General features: G+C 37.7%; 1 protein-coding gene across 2 annotated transcripts; it reads right to left on the reverse strand.

Moving 5' to 3' along the window:
- Window positions 1–607: 607 nt before the first annotated feature.
- LOC103146841 (cytosolic non-specific dipeptidase) lies at window positions 608–9,935 on the reverse strand. Of its 2 annotated transcripts, none has more exons than XM_007564898.2 (12): window positions 9,852–9,935; window positions 8,399–8,480; window positions 7,010–7,153; window positions 6,626–6,788; window positions 5,401–5,489; window positions 2,502–2,702; window positions 2,335–2,419; window positions 2,104–2,264; window positions 1,861–2,025; window positions 1,455–1,596; window positions 1,203–1,350; window positions 608–818 (listed from the first exon to the last, which is right to left on the reverse strand). In XM_007564898.2, exons 2-12 carry the CDS (start codon window positions 8,456–8,458, stop codon window positions 752–754), a joined length of 1,425 nt encoding a protein of 474 aa, XP_007564960.1. In that variant the 5' UTR covers window positions 8,459–8,480; window positions 9,852–9,935; the 3' UTR covers window positions 608–751. The 2 variants fall into 2 exon arrangements, with proteins under 2 accessions (XP_007564960.1, XP_016533424.1); XM_016677938.1 differs by having other exon boundaries at window positions 8,399–8,567; window positions 9,852–9,919.
- Window positions 9,936–10,205: the final 270 nt, after the last annotated feature.

Raw genomic sequence — 10,205 nt, forward strand, 5'->3', positions numbered from 1 at the left:
GTGATGAATCATTGCAACATCATAAAAGGCTAATCACTATACCAATACATCAATAATTTAGGAATGGATTTTTTCCTCCATGTCGTCCTTCATCTTTTTCTGCTGAGTTATGTTAAATTGCATTGTTTTTCTTCTGAAGTGTGACTTGTATTGTCTTGAACCTTAAAGGTTTTTATGAAAATGTTTAAAAAAGATTTAACAGACCTAAATAAGGAGGAAAATAATACTTGGTGATCGACTGTCTTGTGCAAGACTTGAACAAAAAATTGGATGCATAAGAACATATTCAAGTTGTAAAAGAGTCAAAAATAAAAAAAAACATCTAAATTCATGTGTAACTTTTTTTTGCCAATAATTTTATAGTCTTAGTCTAATTTTAGTCTCACAAGTAAAATTTATTTTGTAAAAATCAATACTATAAATATTCACTATTCTATTAATTTATATACTGCAAAAATGTTACATTGTTAGTCAGAAAATAATCCAGCACCACATGTATAATGGCAGATTAAACTCCAAAGCAACTGAAATAATCTTCATTTATTCTATAATCTCATAAAAATTACATTTTCATAAAACTTAAAGTTAGAAAATCAATCAAGTTTGATCTGAGAGATTCATCCTTTAATTAAACAGGAGAGCATAGAGTAAGAATGAAAAAGAGTTTATTGTCTTAATCTACAGAAGGTACTTTAATTTGAAAAGTAAAACTTTGTGTCCGAGTAAAGACGTTGTTTAAGACGTGATCAGTTCATTCCAGCTGTGAGACTTCATGGAAGTACGCTCCCAGCATCTTGACTCCTTGGATGTAATTTGATCTGAAAAACAAATAAAAAAAGAAGATTTAAATTATGCAGGATGATAAAATAATTCCAGCGTTTCCCTCTGTGTATTTTAAGCCTGGCGGGCCACCAGGCTTAGCATTGCTTAGTTATTTAATTTTTTTTTTAATGTTTGAATATTTTAAGACTTTATAGTTGGTGTTCAGGTATTAACCTTCTAATCTTTCAATAGCACATCATTATCAAGTGATATTTTAAAATTCCCTGTCAACTTTAAACATTTTTTAACTCGGCTGCTGGATGAATGACTAAACCACCAGGCGTAGCAGGTTCTCTGGGAGAAACCTTGAATTCTTCTATTTACTTTACCTTTCACTTCTTAATTTCATTCAAATTACATTCACTGTGTTTGTGACGAACCTGTTGAGTTTTTCGTTTTGGGAGTGAGCTCCGTCATCGGAGGATCCAACAGGAAGCAACATGACGTTCCGGCCCGTCGCCTCCTGGAACGTCAGAGTGACGGGAATGCTGCCGCCCTCACGGGTCAGGTCCGGTTCCACCCCGAAAACTAGACCGCATCAGGGAGACGGAGGAAAATAACCATCCATGTGAACACATGAGTAAAATATTGATTGCTTAGGAAGACGGGTGTGTGTAAAGTTCTGAACCAACCCGTCTTCATGGCCTTTCGGCCGGCCATGTAGTGCGGATGGTTGAAGTCAGACACCCAGGCTTTGGCCCCGTGACCCATCGTTACTTTCAGTTTGTTTGGACTTCCCAGATCAGCAAACCTCTTCTCCACGTAATCAACCACCTAAATAAAAATAATAAACAGAAACTGAGTAAAAAACAAACATGGTGTTTTTAAAACTAAAATTAAACACTGACAGATTGAAACTGGTTATTTTGTTTAAATGTCCCATTTAATGCAAGATTCGACTATTTCATCCGAATATAAGCAAATGAATTATTAAATATGGTTTGTAATTGTTAAAACAAACTGAATTTTACTGCATATTTCACAGTTTATCTGCATAAACCTTTCAAAATAAAGCTTCAGCCATATTTTAGCACTTACCTGCTTCTCCACGACTTTGGGGTCCATGTCCGGGACGAGGCGGATGGAGAATTTGCCGATGACCTTGCGGGGGATGACTGTCTTGGCTCCGGCTTCGGAGAACGCTCCCTCGATCCCGTGCAGAGAAAGAGACGGATACCTCCAGCGGTGCATCAGGATTTGCTCCTGTAACGAGAAAGAAGCAAAGTGTTGGTGGTTCTGAATGAGGCAGGGAATGAAGTAAATGTCAGATTGTTTTCTCGCCTTGCTGTCGTGCAGCAGCTTTCCAACTCCCACGTCTTTGCAGTACTCGGACAAGTCAAAGTCGATCTTCTCGTACAGCTTTTTCTCGTCTTCTGTGAGAGGAGCCACGCTGTCGTACATCCCAGGAATCAAAATCTTTCCCCTCTTGTCAACCAGAGACCCTGTGAAGGTAAAGAGAACAACGTTGACATACAAGAACTGTAGAAAACTTCAACAATCATCTCTACTAACCCATGAGTGAAATGAGATCCGTCATGGCCTCATGAACCGAGCCGCCGAAGACGCCAGAGTGAAGGTCTTTATCGCCGCACTCTACCTGAGGTTCAGTTGGAAATGTAGAAAATCTGTAAAACTACTCTACAAAAAAAACTACAAAATTACTCCTGAGGTGGATTTACCTCTACAAAGAAGTAGCAGATTCCTCTGAGGCCGTAGGTGATGCAAGGTTTGGTCTTTCCCAGCCAGTAGTTGTCAGAGATGCAGACATAATCCACATCTTTGAAGAACGAATCTTTTCGGGAAAACACCAGATCGTCCAGACCCTCAGACCCAGATTCCTCCATCCCCTCAAAGCAGAACTTGATGTTGATGGGAAGATCCTGAAGGAAAGATAAAAGGTACTTCCTTAAACTGGTTAGGATGGGTCTATGGGCCAAACAAAACATGTTCATTACATTTTTTTCACAGAAAATTATTCTTAGATAATGAGATTTTAGTTTGGCCTATTTGAGCTTCTTCTAGATTTAACCATTTTAGGGTGTCTTGTCACTTTAAATCCAATAAGCTGCTGCTGGCCACGCCCCGAAAACTCAATGTTTACATTCACATGAAAATGGCTGCAAACAGATGTGCAATTATGCAACCATACATCTTTGAAAAGCAGAAGTGGAGCCTCCTGTACAACTAACAAGGATGCAGCAAGTAGTTTTTGGATGGCAAGTCAACAACAAAACACCTGACTTTTTGTTGTCAGGTTACTGGCTAAAGCTTTACTGGCTTTAGCCAGTAAAGCCAGTTGACCAAATGTGCTGGAGTTCAGCTTAGATTGCTAGGTAATGGGCTGGGCTTCGGTGGGGTTGCTAGGTGACGGGAGTAGCCTGATTTGTGATGTTACATTGGTTAAGTTTTTGAAACGGCTCATTTTCCAGGCACCAGTAAAAAGGCTAAGTGTTTTCTTTTTGTTTTTAGAAGAAGCTGAGACCCAAATAGAAGGACAACATGCAGAATGTAAATTTTCATAATAAATCCCCTTTAAATCTCAAAAGTACTAGGATCACAAGGTCTCTTGATTCTGTCGCCAGGAGGATGAAATAAAAAAAACCTCAACAGCACAATGCCTGCTATAAAGTAATTTAAAACCCGACTGAAAAATCTCAGGGTTAATTTTTATCTAAAAAAAGCCTTCAGTGGGCCATAAACAGCTGAAACCGGGAAAGTTAAAGGTGATAAAGACCCTTCATTATGAGAACATTAGCCAAATGTACTCAGATCCTTCCAAGAAGTGGACTATCCCTGCGCTAATGTGGGTCAGTTTTCTGTTTTTCTGCCTGTTGACAACGTCAGAGTTCTCAGTGAAACGTCTTGACACGACTGCAGCGTATCCAGCCTTCACATAATGATTAAACCAAGGCTTGGTTCTCACATGCTGTGGTTCATTTTTAAACCTGAATTTAAAAAACTGCTGTTGCACATAATTTACACCGACACTCCTATGGTCACATTCCTAAGAAGTTAATTTCTAAGAAAGCCAAAGAAGATTTAAAGTTAGTTTAAATGCTATATTGTTTTTAAAAAGGTGTTGAACCTTCCCAGGAGCGGCTGATCTACCAAATAACTCCAACAGCACACTGACTTCACATCCAGCAGGAAAGAAACAACCAAGAAGAACAACTAATCGATTTCAGGCTCTTCTATGTGGAGTGCAACAGGGATCGATATTTGGGCCTCATTCAAACCCACCGAATACAAATCTCAAAGTAAAAGTCTGGACTGTTTTCATTTTAATTTGACTGAAAGACGACCAACAAGATGATTTTGCATCATCGTCTGGTACAAAATAATCCCCATCAGCCTAAGAAAATAAAAAACATTCTAACTGTAACCCATAAAATCAAGTATTTTTTTGTAAAATATATTTATTAGGTAAAGTTGGTTAGTCTGACATTTTAATAACAAAATTAAACATTTTTGCTGTTGAAGTATTTTAAAGGAAAATGTAGCAACAGTTCAAATTTTGGGTAAAAACCATCAATGATTCATGATGTTCAATATCATGATTTCCCTCCAGTATAAAATCAATATTTCACAAATGTAAACTATACGAGTCCTTATTTGTTACTTGACATTATCTATATTTTTATTCTTATATTATCTGTAAGTTATTATGCCAAAGGACAGGTTAAATATTCTTCATTTATGCTTTTTTAAATTATTATCACAGCTGTCCACAAGGTGGCAGCATACAGGTGTATGATGAACTATTGTAAACAAGTATAAGTGTTGAGACCAACAAATATGTAAAAAAAAAAAAAAGAAAAATACTTTTGTAATCGTTCTGGGTAAACCGTTGACTTGATTTAGCTTTCTTAGTGAGCAAATGAATAAAATCAGTTTGCATTTCTTTACAACTTCACTGAAATATTATCTACCTTTGCTTTGACATCATCTCTAAACCATGTCCAAGTAGAGAAAACACAGATCAATAATCAATCCCTGCAGTCTAAAACAACCAGCTGGATTTAGGTTGAACTATTTAACATTTAAATAATGAAAACAAATCTCGGAAAACGGCATCATTTAAAGGAAATGAAGCAAACAAAACGATTTGTTTGCATAACTTTCTGCACGACACATAAACTGCAACGGAAACAAAAATACCTGAACGTGTGAAGACATGCTAGCTCTCATATGCTATGCAATAACATACAGCGGTTGTTTAGCCAGAGCTTGAGCTCAGATCTTGTTTTCCTTGAGCTTCCAGCAGTAAATTTTAAGCTGATGTTTTCAGCGAACAAAGATACACGCCCAACTCACCATGTCACATTGTGAGTTGGGTGTGAATGTTTATTCTTCTTTCACAGAGAAGAAAAGGTAAAAAGAGAAACCAAAACAAACTATTTTGCTATAGTTTCAATGCACCAATAAATGTCCAACAAAGTAGAGCACAAAAACTGTGAAGTGGACAAAAAACGTTGCAGAATCATGAATACATTGTGAAGATGAGAGTCAGCACATTCAGTAAAGGTAGGAAACTTAAAGCACAAACCAATCTGGTTTATATCAGGGTAAAAACTGTACCTGCTTTATCTTTTGGTAGGCCTCGATGCAGTTAAACCAGGCCAGCACTGGTCCCTTGTCGTCAGTGGATCCTCTTCCATAGAGTTTACCTACAAACACACCTCAGGCTTTATTCGCATCTTTTTCTCCTGGGATTCGATTATGACATCAACTAACTTCACAAAACATTGCAAAAAATATATAATTAATGTAATTTCCAGTTCTTAATGGAAGCATTGTGTCGCATCAGATCCTTTATTCTGGTTTAAATGTCATGTTTAGTCTTTTTAAACAGAATATGTGACAAGATGGGAAGAGGAAAGAAGCTAAACTAAACATCGCTGAGCATGTAGGAGTCAGAAGGAAGTGAATGTGTCACTTTCAGTCAGCTGATTTTTTTACCAGAGAGCAGAATGAAAGCTTCAGCGTTAGTTGATACCAGTGGAGACGTTTTACCATCGTTTGATTGTAGAAAACAAAGATTTATTCATGTTTTCAAACGTAAAAACTCAACCTAGGTTAAATTTCACTCACATTTAAACCATCTGAAGACATGACATTGTCTAAATGGCTTTTGTATTTACACAGGCCATCTTAGTCTGATATTTACAGTAAATCTGTTTGATGAACTAAGACAAAAAAGCAACAGAAAAGCAGATGTCACAGAGCTGCAGCATTAAAAATAAAGTCAGCTCCTAATTGTTGAAAACAGTTCAACCTGACCTCTGACGTCCTCAGATAAGAAAATGCAGCTCTGCTCAGAAAATGAAGGCAGCTGAAATGGACTTTGAATATGTGCAGCCATCTGTGATATGATTACATGTTGATAAAAGCACAAACGCAAAGCTGGGTTTGAGAAATTACAGCAAAAACAGCAACTTTGATCTTTACAGACACGATGGATTGGAGCATTTTTTTACCTTAAACAGTGGAAAACTATAAAATTTTTTAAAAATGTTGCGCTTTGATAACTCTGATGGCGTAATTTTGATAACACTGAAGTCTGATCGCATCATCAGGACATCCAGATATTTTATGTCAGTCATAAAATCCTGCATGTCCTCAAAACGCAGCCAAAGACAACACAAAGACAGACTGAAAACAGAAACCTCCAAATTCATCCTTTTGGGTTTAGTCTTACACTTTCAGGAAGGATTCCAGACGATCACTTTGAGTTCTGGTGAAGCCGTTTCACTTTCAGCCCTTTGATTTTCCACATTACGTTTCAAAGCTGCTCTGAACTCACCGTCTTTCTCCACCAGAGTGAACGGCTCGGTGTCCCAGCCGTCCTCGACCTGAGCAGGCTGGACGTCCAGGTGGCCGTAAATACACACCGTCTTCTTGGCCGGGTCCGAACCCAAATGGCCCAGGATGATGGGAGGCAGAGGGATCTCCTCTCCAGAAGGAAGCTGCGGGAAAAAAACACTGAATATTAAAAATAAACTAGAACTGCAAGCAGCAGTTAGATCGGGTTTTTCTGGTATCATACAGGACGTTACTTTAGTCTTTTATAGTCATGTATTCATCATAACCAATAAAAAGGAGTAAAATATAATTAGTAACATAATTATTCGAATCAGTTTGACCTTAATTTGTGTTCTCAGAAACATAAAGAAGATGAAATGATCACCTTTTGTTTCCCGATGTCCACCAGCTCCACCGTCCCCCCCAGCCTCTCGATGTCTTTGGCTGCCATCTCCATCATCTTCTTGATTTCCCCGCGCTTTTCGGGCCAAGCGGACACACTCTGGACAGCGACCCATTCTCCAAGGCGCTGGCAGAAAGAACAAACTCACGGCTACTCAAAGGCTTTTCAATCATTCTCTAGACTGAGAGTTGGGCTTCAACTGAATTTAACAACTGGTTTTACAGTAATACAGATTGGCACATACCCGTAAAGTCTAACTACTTCACCTCACTTAGAAAAATATGCAACGTGAGAACGTAAACTTCATTTGTTTTAATCAGTGTTTCTCAACCCTGGTCCTCACCGCCCCGCCTATCCTGCATGTTTTAGGCATTTCCCTTCTGCCACACACCTGAATTGTATCTCTGGGTGATTAACAGGCTTCTGCAGTACTTGATGGTCATGCAATCACTTGAATCAGCTGTTGTGGAATAGAGGCACATCTAAAACATGCAGAGCAGGGGGGCAGTGAGAACCAGGGCTGAGAAACACTGGTTTTAAGTAAGCAGGACTAAATCAAGACTAGCAAAAAAATTAAACCAATTTTCCTGATCGAGTCCTTGTCCTTCCCCTCTCACTTCTTCTTTCATTAACTTTTATTGGCCTTTATTTGAAAGTGATCAGACAGGAAATTGGTTAACGAAGAGGTAAAGGTCATCGGGTCGGGATTTGAACCTGTCGCGTCTACGACTGACGCCTCCAACAACGCAACACCCCTCTGCATATTATCACTAATTAAATCAAATATTTGAAATGCATAACCTACACAAAAAATATTTTGTTTAATAACATATAAAATAAATATTAATTCATTCTCAATCATCACTGTCGTTTGCAGGTTTGTTTAAAGGAATACCAGAAACACAATACAAAGGTTTCAGGCTGGGACTTTTGCATGTAGAAAAAAAACATTAATTGTGTTAATGGCCCAAAAAAAAAGCATTAAGTTAGCTGACTGTAGCCTAGCTTAAGATAAATGATACATTCTGCTACGCGGATGCTCTTCTATCTCTTTATCGCGAATCAGATTAGATAAATTACTGGCTCCAGAAAAGAAAAAGAACTCAAGTGAAGCATTTGTACTTGGATGGAGGCAGCATTGAGTCAAAGTACTTTCCAACACAAGCAGAAACGTCCTTTTTCTAAATTAACCCAGCTCAAATAGAGTGAGTTTCAACCTCGAATTATAAGTAACTTACTAAAAGTGAGAGTTGATAGCAATTTCACGAAAACTGATTTAAGTCAACTCACTATTTTCTATTAAATGCCATCTTGCATTTACAGTGCAGTGACAATAAGTGCTACCTTTAAACACTGGGTGATAAGTCATACCTTGACGTAGAGGTCCTGGTTTTCGTCCACGTACTTGAAAAGTGCTGGGAGGTGAGCCATTTTTCCCAACAACAGGCAGGAGCTGAGGGTTAAACCAGGCAGAGTGAAGAGTTTAACTCTGACCTGGAGCAGATATATGAGCACAAAGACACGCCCACCAACAAACCTGCTGACTTTGCACAAACTCCAAGGAGTCAAATGAGAAAGTAAATATAAAAAAAGAAAAAGACTCATGTGAGAAAGTTGCATCAGAGACATTTTACTTCCTGCTTATCGTGTGCAACATAAAGTTCTTTGCAGAAATAGATACTTCAGTGTATTTTAGTAATGATATACCAATAAAAAGTATTAATTATTCTCTTTTTTTTCTAGATTATTTCACTTAAAACAAGATGTTTTTCCTGTTATAAATTAAATAATCTGGCAGTGGAATTAGTAATTTTTCATTAATATTAAGGAATTATATCTTGCTGAAAAGTTAGTTGTAATGTAGTTTTGTCTTATTTCAAATTTAGGTATTTGCACTAGAAACTACAGACCAAATATACTTTTAGTTTGGTTTTTGCAGTGACAAAAACAAAGTAATTGTTAAAATAAAACCATGAAAAGTCAACTTTCTGGCCTACTTGTGAGAAAACTAACCCTACAAATAAATCAGAACAAGCTATTCCCATAATGAAACATGGTGGTGGGAGCGTCATGCTGTGGGGATGCTGTTCTTAAGCATGGTCAGTGAAGCTGGAGCTAGAAACACGGAGCAATCTGGAAGAATATCTGCCAAAAGCCTGCAGACTAGGGCAGAGGTTCAAAACTGCCTAAACATGCAACCAGAGCTATAACTGAGTGTTTCAACCAGTTGTAGCTCAGGTTGAACCACTCAGCTCTGGTTGAACCACCAGCTGGACCATGTTCTAACTGGACCATGTCATTCCAGTTAGAATGACAATGGTCCTCCAGTCAAAGCTCAGACATAAATCTAGTGAAAAATCTACCTTAAAAGCTTTTTCTTCCAAATTTTAAGTGCATAATACATAATTTCTTAGTAAAATAAATTTGTGGTTGCAACATGACTAAAGGTGCTAAATTTCAAAATGTATAAACAATATTACAAAGCAACACATATTTAAAGCTGTTCTCCTCCAGCACTGAAAACAACTCATAACAACGAGCTCCTAAGTTGGTACAGAGCTACATAAATAAAGTAACACATATTTAGGCTAAAGAGCCTTTAGTAAAACACATAACTTGAACTCAAGTGTTTAAGGAAATCAATCTGAAACTGATACCAACTTAAATATTTTCAAGCAATGACCGAGCCTGTTAGAAGGCTAACAGAACGGGAGTTAGCAGGCTGAGAGCTCTTTTATTTCCTAACTAGCTAATATTTTAGCTTTGACTGAGAAGATGCGATTCCTGGCAACATATCAGCTTTAAAAGAGCTTGTCAATATTACCTGTGCAAGCCAAACGCTGTTCTTTTGCAAATGATCCGGTTTCTACATAGAAGAGTAGCTCCAGCGCTGTTTTCGCTGTTCCGTAGAAACTATACGTAAGCGAGTCCGCCATATTGTGAGTGGCACCTTCGTTTTCAAAAGCGGCGACAGCATGGTTGGAAAGTTTTTTTTCCCCTGGATCAACAGACCCTTTTATGAATTATCTAATACATGTTGATTTTATGATCAGTGTTACTTACCACTGAGACAAAAACTAATATCTGCAACAATTACAAAACTGTTTAAAAATGAATTTACATTTGTTGTAGTTGAACCACTGAAAATGGACATAACTAAACATAATTAAAAGTATTA

Source organism: Poecilia formosa, unplaced genomic scaffold (assembly GCF_000485575.1).
Source record: "Poecilia formosa unplaced genomic scaffold, Poecilia_formosa-5.1.2 Scaffold169, whole genome shotgun sequence".
Classification (NCBI taxonomy): Eukaryota; Metazoa; Chordata; class Actinopteri; order Cyprinodontiformes; family Poeciliidae; genus Poecilia; species Poecilia formosa.